General features: G+C 45.9%; 2 protein-coding genes across 2 annotated transcripts in view; one reads left to right on the top strand and one right to left on the bottom strand.

Annotated features, from left to right (window-relative positions):
• Positions 1 to 3,420, bottom strand: part of CCDC83 (coiled-coil domain containing 83) — a 39,690-nt gene extending 36,270 nt beyond the window's left edge. The window contains exons 1-2 of the mRNA XM_054058557.1: positions 3,402 to 3,420; positions 1,256 to 1,372 (exon numbers count right to left, since the gene is read on the bottom strand). Coding sequence (XP_053914532.1) covers positions 1,256 to 1,341 — 86 coding nt within the window. The 5' untranslated portion in view covers positions 1,342 to 1,372; positions 3,402 to 3,420. The remainder of the gene's footprint in view (positions 1 to 1,255; positions 1,373 to 3,401) is intronic.
• A 4,745-nt stretch (positions 3,421 to 8,165) lies between these two features.
• LOC104068395 (synaptotagmin-like protein 2) overlaps positions 8,166 to 12,787 on the top strand; it is a 64,106-nt gene continuing 59,484 nt past the window's right edge. Inside the window, exon 1 of the mRNA XM_054067863.1 lies at positions 8,166 to 8,296. The gene's annotated coding sequence lies outside the window, so the exon portion shown is untranslated. The remainder of the gene's footprint in view (positions 8,297 to 12,787) is intronic.

The following is a 12,787-nucleotide window of genomic DNA, read 5'->3' as shown; positions in this document are numbered from 1 at the left end:
CCTTCATCTACATCTTACATCATTCATCTGACATATTCTCCAATAATTTGCTTAAGAAACAGGAGACCAAATAAATTGTACTACTTTGTAACTATTTCAGATATGCCCCCTTTAGATCTTATTTTTCTCTGCTTGATTTTAATAAACCTTTAAGTTTTCCCTACATTGTTTTCAAATGAAACCTCTTTCCTTTGTGCTCCACTCTCAGCTGCAATCAGGGAGCAAACCTTGTAGGTATTGAGGTTATTGGTGAGTGACTACACACCTCTGCGAACACCTAGGAATCATAAAAAATACAGTCAAACAGACAAAAACATGGATGTCTTTTGTTTTTAAAAAACTCCTTCTCTCAAGTTGTAACCTCACTGCATAAAATTATTTCAGACCCATTTAAATGCTCTCTTACAGGAACAGTTTAAAAAATGTACATTTCAAAGCTAGTCTTGAAAACCCAAACCAAGAACACAAACCAACAGTATAAAACTACCACAGCCAACTAGCTCAGGCTCTGAATAGGGTAAGTTATCTTTGTTGTCTGCTTTATCCATTTACATATTATATATGAGTGAAAAATTCATAGAATTGTCAGGTTGGAAAAGATCTTCGAGATCATCGAGTCCAACCGTACCTGTCCACTACTAAACCACATCCATGGGCACCTCATCTACTCATCTTTTAAACACCTCCAGGGATGGGGACTCAACCACCTCCTGGGCAGCCTCTTCCAGTGCCCGATAACCCTTTTGATGGACAAATTTTTCCTAATGTTTAATCTGAACCTCCCCTGGTGCAACTCAAGGCCATTCCCTCTCATTCTGTCTCCTGTCACCTGGGAGAAGAGAGCAGCACCCACCTTGCCACAGCCTCCTTTCAGGTAATTGTAGACAGTGATAAGTTCTCCCCTCAGCCTCTTTTTCTCCAGGCTAAACAAGCCCAGTTTCCTTAGCTGCTCCTCATACGACTTGTTCTCCAGCCCCTTAATCAGCTTCATTGCCCTTCTCTGGACATGCTCCAGGACCTCAATGTCCTTCTTGTAGTGAAAGGCCCAAAAACAAACATAGGATTTGAGGTGCTGCGTCACCAATGCTGAGTACAGGGACAAAATCACTTCCCTGGTCCTGCTGGCCACATTGTTTCTGATACAGGCCAAGATGCCATTTGCCTTCTTGGCCACCTGGGCACACTGCTGGCTCATGTTCAGCTGTCAACCAATACCCCTAGTCTTTCTCTGCCAACTTAAATATGTTAAACTTACTCAAATTCCAGTAAGGATTCTGGCAGATCCAATTCATCTTCTCTAAGTTGCTCTTCTGGCTTCTCCTCTTTCTTCTTCTCCTCCATGTTTTTGTTGTATTTGTGCTGGAAGTTAGATCTAAAGAGAGGAAAAGGCAAGCAGAAAAGAAGAAGAAAAAAAGATAATTTAACGATTTATAAAAATGTCATACATTCACCAGCCTTTGTTACTTGTGACAAATTCTTGACAGTTCTGAAATACACAAAACGAGATGTTTTGTAGGTAACAATAATCCTGCCCAGGGCAGCACTCAGGCCGGTGTCTTTGGGACATCCTGAAGTGTTGTCCTGAGCGAAGGTTTGTTCATAAACAGTGGTCTCTGTCACCAGTTACTTATTGCATCTCTTGAGATGGGCCGTTTCACACCCTTGCAAATCAAACAACAGGTTGTTTCTTTTCCAGTCCTTTGTCTCCGTTTCTTTATCAGGCTTGTTTTATCGCGTCCACTTGTTAGTATGCATCTCTTTCCCTCTCCTTCTGTTCTCCTAGCACTATGAATATTTGCCTTTCACTGCAACTCTGATATCAGTTTTCATTGTCAGAGCTGGAACAAAACCCCTCTCTGAAGGGATATGCATGTCAGCAGTATTCCCTGGATGTGTTGTCACAGCTACCAACCTCAGAATTCAACTGACAATGCGTAGTTCTGTAATGGAAGTGGTAGCATATATTATATAAAACGAAAAGGTCACAAGAAAAGGGCATTTGTGAAGATTCCCCACTTTTAACGGTCCCATAATTAAATGCCAAAACCAGATTACTTCATATAAGATGGGAATTTTTATTACTGAATAAGTAGAAATGTAGTATATAGCCCTTTTACATATTAAACTGCTTTTCTGAACTCAAATTCTGAATTGTAATTATTATGACTAATAACTAAAATCAATACCAACTTGTTCTGTGACTAAACACAGAAGGCTGGATACTTTCCCCATCAAAACGAGCACAAGGAAATAGAAAAGGCAGAGGAAAGCCACATCATAAGCCTGCCAGACTGGTGTACAATCAAGGGACTTAAGTTCAGCTACTGACAGATGCACCCTAATTAGATGTACCCTAATCCATATGTGCACCCCTTCTGGCTAATTTTACCCTACCCTGAAGCAAGACAATGTCAGCATTCTGCAAGCAAAACAACTTTCTACCCTAAATGCGTAGCTGACGCCTGGTGATGAAACAACTGAACGTGCTGAGGGCAGGCACTGTGCTTATATACTGTAGAAAGGCATGTAAAAGGAATGCTCACTGTGTGGCAGTTTTACAAGGTAAATGAAAGAAAGAGTAAAAACACCTTGGAATGCAGCTCCTGAGACCTTGGAATATCTTTTCCACAGTGTTTTATCCAGAAGCAATTTTTTGCCACTCTGTTGGAAACGTGCTTGTGCAGATGTTCTCAGTTCTGCTGCTGAAGAAAAGTTCACACTTATAGGGATAATTGCCTAGAGCTGTCAGTCACATCTTTCCGTGGCCTGATTATTTATGTAGCAGATACAGTTACATTCACAGAAATATGGAAAATTCTGACTCCTACCAGCAATATCGTAAACTTCTGAAGTGTCCCAAAGTTTTAATGGTTGCTACACATCAGTTAATACATGTCTACTGTGGAACTTCAATACAATCCTGCCTGTGTTACAACATCAACACAAGACTGCAGCAAAACTTACTGACAATAGTCAATGTCCTTGTAGTGAGGGGCCCAAAACTGATCACCAGATTCACGGTGCGACCTCCCCAGTGCCGAGTACAGGGGCTCAATCACTTCCCTGGTCCTGCGGGCCGCGCTGTTTCTGATACAAGCCAAGATGCCGTTGGCTTTCTGGGCCACCTGGGCACACTGCTGGCTCACTGAACATCAGCTGTCAAATAACACCCCCAGATCCTTCCGTGCCAGGCAGATTTCCAGCCACTCTTAGAATCATAGACTCACGGAATGGTTGGGTTGGAAGGGACCTCAGAGCCCACCGAGTTCCATCCCCACGTCCCTGCAGTGCTGCCCCCGCTCCCTCAGCCTCCCCTCCCATCGCTACTGCTGTAGCCCCTCGCTCACCCCCCACCCCCTCGACTCAGCCCCTGAGGCCCCATCACCACCCCCAGCACTCACCAGCGGCCGCCGGTCCCCATGGCAACGGGGGCACGCGCGCACCCCCCCCCCCCCCCGCCGCACTGTCCGGGCAGCGGCGCCCCCTGGCGGCCTTGCGCGGGAAAACCTTGGGGAACATCGAATCCAGCCCACTGCCCGCTATTGAACCACATCCCCGGGCACCTCATTCACCCCTCCTTTAAACGCCTCCAGAGATGGGGAGTCACCCTGGGCAGCCTCTGCCAGTGCCTCACTGCAGGACATTTATTTCTAATATCTACTCTAAATCCCCCCTGGGGCAACTTGAGGCCATTTATTCTCATCCTATCGCCTGTCGCTTGGGAGAAAAGACCAACACCCACGTCTCTACAACCTCCTTTCAGGCAGCTGTAGACACCGATAAGGTCTCCCCTTAAGCTCCTCTTCTCCAGGCTATAGCCCATGCAGAATGCCTGGGTGTCCCCTCCCTCCGGGATCATAGAACCATGGAATGGTTTGGGTTGGAAGGGACCTTAAAAATCACCCTCTTTCAACCTCCCTGCCATGGGCGGGGACACCTCCCACCAGACTAGGCTGCCCAAGGCCCCATCCAACCTGGCCTTGAACTCCTCCAGGGATGGGGCACCCACAGCTTCCTTGGGCAACCTATGACAGTGCCTCACCACATTCATCATGAAGAATTTCTCCCCAATAGCTAATCTAAGTCTTCCCCCTTCCAACTTAAAGCCATTCCCCCTAGTCCTATCACTCCATGGCCTTGGAAGAAGTCTCTCCATCTTTCCTGAAGCCTGCCTTCAGGGACTGGAAGGCTGCTCTCAGGTCTCCCCGGAGGACTCAGGGGGCAGAACTCTGCACCCCAGGGTGAGAGGGCATTGCAGCAGGGAGAGGGTGAGGCGCTTCTGGGCACTTCCCTTCCTGAATCCTCAGTGCAGGAAGGGCATGGATCATGGTCGGGGCAATCCTGAGCACAAATACAGGCTGAGTGGAGAATAGATAGCGAACAGCCCTGAAGAGAAGGACAGCAAACCTTTGAATTAATGGAAACTAAACAAACTTTATCTAACAACCATTTCAGAGGTAGTCTGTCTTTGCTCCTCTCTATGGAGAAAGACTTGGATACGCTGGCAGATGAGAAGCTCAACATGAGCTGATAATGTGCTCTTGCAGACCGGAAAGCCAACCTTATTCTACCTGTTTGTTCACATACAGGACAAGTGTGACCAGCAGGTTGAGGGAGAACGATTCAGCCCCTCTACTCTGCTCTGGTGAGACCTCACCTGGAGTTCTGTCTTCAGTCCTGGAGTCCTCAGCACAGGAAGGACATGAATTTGTCAGTCGGTCCAGAGGAGGGCTGCAAAGATGATCAGAGAGCTGGAACATCTCCCATATGAGGCTAGGCTGAGAGAGTAGAGGTTGTTTATCCTGGAGAAGGCTCCCAGGAGACCTTATAGCAGCCTTCCAGTACTTAAAGGGGCCCTACAGGAAAGCTGGAGAGAGACTCTTTATCAGGGAGTGCAGGGACAGGATGGGAGGTAATTGATTTATGCTGAAAGAGGGGAGATTTAGAGTAGATATTAGAAAGAAATGTCTTCTAGTGAGACTGGTGAGGCACTGGCACACGTTGCCCAGAGAAGTTGTGGATGCCCCATCCCTGGAGATTTTTGAGGCCAGGTTGGATGACACTTTGAGCAACCTACGATCAGGGTATGAGCTAAAGATGTGCAAAAAGGAGGGACAAAGGTGGTTTGGAGAGAAACAAGCATGGGAAAACAGAGAGATAAGGGGATAAAAGGGTCCAGTCAGATGTAAGCAGGGCTGGCCAATCCACCTGTTTGCCCATGCCCTGCACCTGCTGAGCATTGTCCTGTCTTCTATCAAACTCCATTTCTACCCATTTTGGGGTTGAGTGGCTCTCTCTTCCGCATGTGTGTGTATGTATTTACTACTTCTGAGCTCCTTGCTGGGTCACGTCACACAGTGGGGGCAAACCCACTGCCATCTTACCAACAGAAAGCATTTCTTTGCATCTTTAAAAAGTCTTCCAAAATCTTTAAAAAGTAATTTTAAAACTCTTTTAAAACATAACAAGAAAACATTACCAAAAGCATAAACTGTGAAAGGAAACATTGTGGGTGATTTAGCTGTATATAGTTCTCCCTGTGGTAAGAAACAGATTGGCTTGATAATAATGATCATGAAAGAGATGGCTTTAAAGAGCAAATGCGCATTAATAAGGCCTGATCATTTTCCTGCTCTTTTTCTCCATGATAAAACAAACTTAAGTCCTGCTGCCACTGGCCAGGGCATATTTAAATTTAAGGTGTTATGCACCATTACTACGGATTGTTTTCAAATGCCCAGCTGAGGAAAAGACACCAAGCCTTACTTTGCTGCTTGATGATTTCAAGGTGAGAAGGAGCCTGTGAATAACTGCAGTCTTCCTCAAGGATGGATCAAGATAGTTTTGTTTTGTGATTGATGAGAAATGCTGTCTCATGTTTAATTAGATAATCCTTTGTCATTAAACTCTTTATATTAGGTGCTTTCTTGTCCTTTCCATATGTACTATTAGTCTGTGATAATTGTCCTGTATGTGAACATATCTGTAAAAAGGTGAATTTGCCATGTTAAACATGATCAGAACATGGAGCCAAAGCAAGTTCCATGTAACAGTGACATGTAAAAATTAGTCCTGGCACTTTGCATGGAAATTTCTGATCTTGCTGTAGCTTTTGCCTCTCTTATCAGATTTCATGAGTTAAAAAAACCCCCAATCAACAAAGACAAAGTAGAAAAAAAATTAAAGAAACATGAGAACTTTGCTTTCAATTGTCAAATCAGTGGAACAACTCAGTGGGAAAATCAACATCAGGGATAAGCTCAGAATAAGAACCAGATCTCTGGAGTGACCTTTGTTATAAGACTTTTCTTTGAGCACTGTTTTCTTCAGCCCGTGTTAGAAGGTCACTGAGAAGGAAACCATATTCTCTGCCTTGCTCTTTTTGGCATAATCTGTGTTTTCTGGATCTCTCCAGTGCCTTCCCTAGTCCGTTTGGGTGAAATTCCAACTGGCCCATGACCTTTACCACATGGAAATCCCTCTCAGGACTTACAGTTCTCTTAACATTTGCTTTTCTCTTTTCCTAAGGTTTGGTGCTAGCATAGGAATCATGAAGCAAATGCACTTCCAGGGTACTTGTCTGTTTGTATAAATTCCTAAAATCATAGGATGGTTTGGGTTGGAAGTGACCTTAAAGATCATCCAGTTCCAATCTCCCTTAATACAAGGACAGGCTGAGATCATTGGGATTGTTCAGTCTGGAGAAGAGAAGGCTCTGGGGAGACCTTATAGCCTTCCAGTACTTAAAGGGGGCCTGTAGGAAAAATGGGAAGGGGCTATTTACAAGGGTGTGTAGTGATTGGAAGAGGGATAACGGTTTTAATCTGAAAGAGGGCAGATTTAGGTTAGATATTAGGAAGAATTTTGTCCTATGAGGGTGGTGAGGCACTGGAACATGTCACCCAAGGAAGTTGAGAATGCCCCACCCCTGGAGATATTCTAGGCCAGGTTGGATCAGGCTTTGAGCAACCTGGTCTGGTGGAAAGTGTCCCTGCCCATGGCAGAGGGGTTGGAACTGGATGATCTTTAAGGTCCCTTCCAACAAAAAACATTCTATGGTTCTATGATTCAATATCTGAGAAGAACACGATGTGCAAATACCACAATGGCAGCTCGCTGTGATAGGGTGTTGGTGCTGCCACCCTCGATCCCAGAGGGACTCTGGCTTCAGAAGTCACCTCATTGCCTTGGCTGGTGAGGGAATTGTGCTTCAAGGAGAAGGCATGGCTGAAACGTCCTGTGATGTGGTGGCACGTGTATCATGCGCCACTGATTAAACAGAAAAGCACTTACAGCAGCTTCCTGAACAAATAGGTGGCTGAAACCTCTGTTATCACTGCCTGTACCTCTGCAGCAAACAGGGGTGTATGTTCACACCTCACAGGCTGCCAGTCACCACGTGAAGGGGCATGCCAATCATTTTACCTCATGGTAGCCTGCTGGAAAAGGTCCTGGAGGTGCTGGTTGACAGCTGGCTGAGTATTAGCCAGCAGTGTATCCAGGTGGCCAAGAAGGCCAATAGCATCCTCGCTTGTATCTGAAACAGTGTGGCCAGCAGGACCAGGGAACTGATTGTGTCCCTGGACTTAGCATTGGGGAGGCTTCACCTCAAATCCTGTGTTCAGTTTTGGGCCCCTTGCTACAAGAAGGACATTGAGGTCCTGGAGAGTGTCCAGAAAAGGGCCATGAAGCCAGTGAAGTGGCTGGAGAACAAGTCCTACGAAGAGTGACTGAGGGAGCCGGGGTTGTTTAGCTTGGAGAAAAGGAGGCTGAGGGGAGACCTTATCACTGTCTACAACTGCCTGAAAGGAGGTTGTAGAGAGGTGGGTGCTGAGCTCTTCTCCCAGGTGACAGGCGATAGGATGAGAGGGAATGGCCTCGCGTTGCTCCAGTGGAGGTTCAGACTGGTCATCAGGAAAGATTTCTTCACTGAAATCTTTCCGGGCACTGGAACAGGCTGCCCAGGTTGAGTCCCCATCCCTGGAGGGATTTAAAAGACGGGTAGATGAGGTGCTTAGGGATGTGGTTTGGTAGCGGACAGGTGCGGTTGGGCTCGAAGATCTCAAAGGTCTTTTCCAATCCAGCGATTCTGCGCCCCTGACTCAAGCTGTTACTCCCTACTTGACTGCGTGCACACCTCCTCCCCGCCGCGGAGCGGGCCCTCCCGCACCAGCGCCCCCGCCGCACCTCCCTCGGGGGAGGCGGCGCCACCGTCTGCCGGGCTGCCTCGCCCCGCGCCACCGCCTCCCTGCGCCTCAGACGAGCGGGAGGCAGCGCGGGGCCGCGGCGGAGACAGGTGAGTGACGCGGGGCTGAGCGGAGAGGCAGGCAGGGGGACACCCCGGGGGGGCTCCGCGGCGGCCGTGAGGCTGCGGGTGCCGCTGAGGCGGTGTCGTCGCGGGGCGCTCGGGGTAGCGCGGAGCTCCGCGGCGGCTTCGTCGCTGGGAGGGCTGAGCCGGGCTCCGCGGAGGCGTCGCTGGGAGGGCTGAGCCGGGCTCCGCCGAGGCGCCGCTGGGCGCTGGGGCTGCGGGTGCCGCGCTGCCCCGTCCCGCTGAGCGGCGGGGGAAGGCAGCCCCAAAGGGTTTCGCGGGGCGGTGGTTTCTTGCTAATGGAGTGACTCGAAGTTTAAAGCAAAAGCCTGTCCGGCACCTCTGTCCATAACGGCGTGAGGATGAGGAGTCCCCAGCCCGAGCTGGAGGATGGGGGCATCCCTGCTCCCAGCGGGAGGGAAGCGCTGCTCGTCAGCGCTTTTTCTTCAGTCCCATCCCCAGAGCCGGGCTGAACTGCATCCCTGCCCCATCCCTGCCCCATCCCTGCCCCATCCCTGCCCCATCCCTGCCCCATCCCTGCCCCATCCCTGCCCCGATGCAGGGACCTCCCGTCTGCTGGGAGAGCTGAGGGACTTTACAAACTCACTGCACCCGGCTTCGGTAGAAAACTGCTTTAATAAAAGGGCCGGTTTTATTTCAAGAGGCCCCTTAGATCTCAGTTGAGAGATGTTAATGATCTTTATGTAAATAGTGAGTGCTTTCCTTGCAAAACACTGAAGTCATTGCAACTTCCAGGCTGGCTTTGGAGCGACTTGTGGAGCCCTTGAAGCCTGAGGCAGTCAGTTGGGTCTTGTCTGTGTGGGCCGAAGGATGTTTATAAGATTGCTGTTGCAGGAGAAAGGCAGCTTCAGTCCACGAAGAGATTGTCAAGTGGTGAGACTGAGCATTTCTGAGCTTTCCCAAAAGTGTAAGGGCTTAAAACGACAGGACTCTGAAAAGAAACTTGATTTTCTTGCATGGAAGAAGCAACCAAACTGTTGCCACAAAACTGTTTGTGTCTTTACATATCTGAGATAATCAGGGAGCTCTGTGATGGAGTTTAAAAGAATCAAACCACTGAATTTACTGAACCAATGTACATTAACAATACAGATTTCTGTTTGTCCTTAATTGCCATCAGTCATTATCACTACATGTATCTGCTAGTGATAGTAAACCTAGGAGTAAGCAATACCGTGGAGCTGATGCCCTGTATTTAGTGCTTTTGACTGCAGTTCTTGATAGTCTCAGTTGCGGAGATAAAGGTGAAGCACACCTTTGGCGAGAGAAGCTACAAAGTGAGCATTTTGTGATTTTCGTAACCTGCTGTCTTTCTTTGCTTATTTTGTAGTGTTCTATGCACCTTGCTGCCTTCCTGAAAGTAAAAGGGGGTGATTTGGTCTACCTTTGACATTGTTAATGTTATTGTTGGGAGTAGGACTCTACCCTAGTTTTGCTAGGCGTTATTCTTTTGCCTGATGGAACCAGAGTAATTCTTCAAGATAACTACCTCCTCTTCGTTCTGTGGGTTTGTTTTGGTTTCACCTGACATCTTTCTTGCCTACCCTTCATCCTTTGCTCTTACTGTGCAGATTTTATTATTTGGATATGTTTTTCTGTGTGCTGTTTGGGCAAGTACACTGCAAGTATGTTTATTTGTTCTTATGTGTTATTTTTATACTTACACACAGCTGTGTTATAAAATGCTTCTTGTAATGTTACAGTGTTAGGAAATGCTTATGCGCTGTTGCCAATTACCATATTTTAGTGTGCTTGTGTCTGGTTTTAAGGCAAGGAAATAATAAGCTTCTTGTTTACTCTGCATCTGCTTTATGAGTGCAGCAGTCCTCTGCTCTGGCTGCAAAGCACGTTGTTGAATCCTCTGAAGCAGCCATTGAACCTGTCTCTTGTTAAAGACATTTCCTTCCAGCCCAGAATAATGTATTATCAGTTTCAATGTCAGGCTTCTAAAAAGGTATTCATGTTCTTGTTTACCAATGTTGACAAAGGCCAGAGTAAACAACACTCCAATGCCCCCCAAAATTATTCCCCAACAGGTGATTTTGTCTTTTCTCTAAAGCACCAGGTAGAGATCGTGGACAGATGTATTTATTCTGTGGAGTAGACTCCCACGGTTCAGCAGGGGGCACTTGCCAGATTCCCAGGTGGAAGTACTGCTCCAGTTCAGTACTTGGAGAAAACCTTTGATGCTTCTACAGGAAGTGAGATTTTAACTGTTGCACCTAGAAAAACAGCTTAACCAGGAAGCTAAACATTGGGATGAAGTCAAAGGAATTGTTTTCTACCCTGTATTGTGTTTCCCGTGCTCATGACAAAATGAATCAGCTTTCTCAGCAGTGAATAGAACAAGAATCAAACAAAAAATTACTAAGAAAACATTATTTGCGGGGAAGCTTAAACATAATTTGTAGTCTTTCAGTAGGAAAAAATGTTTTATTTTTATTTAAATTTTATTTTTCGTTAATTAAAAGTGATGGTTCTCCCTGTAGAACTCAGTCTTCATTCTATAGCAACTTGTTCTGCACCATAGTAAACAGTTTGTTTCTCTTAACCTGGTGGTAGAAGTCCATCACCTATTTCATTTCAAGTGGTCTTATTTAGGTTGCTCATAAGTGAGTTTAAGGAGGTTCCTTAGTTTAGTCTAGGTTTGGCAGTTAGGGGCACAGTTTGGTGGTGACCTTGGCCGTGCTAGTTTTGCAGTTGGACTCTATGATCCCAAAGATCTCTTCCAACTTAAATGTTTCTGTGACTCCAATGCCAGAACACTTAGGCCTTAGGGTTTCTCAAACCAGTGATGTTGCATTTGCTGTATTAGCAGTCTTCATTTCTTTAGCTTATTTGGGCATAAGGTGTCAGCTGATTTTAGCAAACTTATTCATGATTCATTCTTGTGGTAGAGAGTCATTCTGATTCATTTGGGTCCACCAAGTGGCTATGCTAGATTCTTACTTAATGGTATAACGTTTCCCTGCTATATGTAACTTCACTCTGTTTATTGCATTGAAAGCAGCAGTGAGAAGAGAGTTAATGCATATGTGAGGAGAAGGAAAGGAATTCTTCCCTCTTCTGATTTTATAGCTCTTCCCCTGGGTGATTATGCCAGACTGTTTTTTTGCCTGAGACTAGCTCACTATCCTGTACACATAACACCAAATTAAGAACAACATTACAAGTGTGTTAATTTTTCCTCCATCTTCTTATACTCCTTTTCCTCTTATAATAAAATCTTTTAGAAGTACATTTTTACTTTCTTTCTCTCTCCCAGTCCAGGAAACTCTACATTTCTGTCTCTATCTGTGTGTGTGTGTATAAATAAAAATAAAAGTAAGAACAAAGGAAGTGCCTATTTGCAGAGTAACTAGCTGAACAGTATCTTAGACCCATTACTAGATGCTTTTGCCCTGCAAAAGGATCAAACTCAATATCAGTAAACTCCATATGAAATTGCCTGCCCAGTGTTACAGCAGTCTGATTCTGACTGATAAATTAAGAGTGATCTAAGCCTGATTTAGTGGGACATGTCCCTGCCCATGGCACGGGGGTTGGAACTAGACGATCTTTAAGGTCCCTTCCCACCCAAACTATTATTCTGTGATTTACTCCTGTGCAGGCTGGGTGGATTACGTAACCTCAACCATGTAACTAGAGCTCCAGAAGCAGATCAGGATGTTCAAGAACTCTTGGGTTAGACATAGTTATAGATCGTCAGCTATTCAGATGTTAAAATCTACACCCAGGCATTTCTTCTCCACTGAATTTAAATGCCTTATGTGATCCAGAAATAGCATTTAAAATAGAACGTCAGTTATGAAAAATTATGGGCGAGGTCCAAAAATCCAGTGTAATTGCATTTTAGGCATCATAAGCAAAAGGTATTTGTCTAAGCCCTAGGCAGAAATCTAAGTAACAACCATAAGTAGTAAGCCCTTGTCCTTCCATCCTGGTCCTGCCCACACAAAACTGTTACAGTCTCTTTTTTTTTTGGACCCTGCTGAGTTTGCAGGTTGCCCATATTGCACCTGGGTATTGCATGAGTATGTAGCTGCTTGAGTTGTGAGGGTTGTTGGTTAGTTGTTTTCAAGCCTGAGATAGTCTGTGTTAGTGGAAATGTCCTTAAATTTGTGATTTGAATACTTGTCTGGAGATTGAGACCTGGTTTAAAAATTAATACCCTTGGGTTACTCTCCTGTTCCCTTTGCCCTGCTAGAACTGGACTGCTGCGTAGCCAGGAATGCGGGGCTGGCTGACTGAGGAGGGAAATCAGAAGAGAGAACTTGATTTGTAATGTGGTGGCCCGACTGAAGGAAAGTAGACCTGTGTTCTTGTTTCCGCTTGCAAGGTTGTGACATTGCTTTAAGCTAATAGTCATTCTGGGAGATGAGTGGTTTAATCCTTCCTAGTGCAGCCCTACGAACAGTTAAAAGTGAAACCTTTAGACTGTCATGTATATTGTAAATG

Source organism: Cuculus canorus, chromosome 1 (genome assembly GCF_017976375.1).
Source record: "Cuculus canorus isolate bCucCan1 chromosome 1, bCucCan1.pri, whole genome shotgun sequence".
Lineage (NCBI taxonomy): Eukaryota > Metazoa > Chordata > Aves > Cuculiformes > Cuculidae > Cuculus > Cuculus canorus.
The sequence above is the reverse complement of the archived record's forward strand: the minus strand, read 5'-3'. Positions and strand labels throughout refer to the sequence as shown.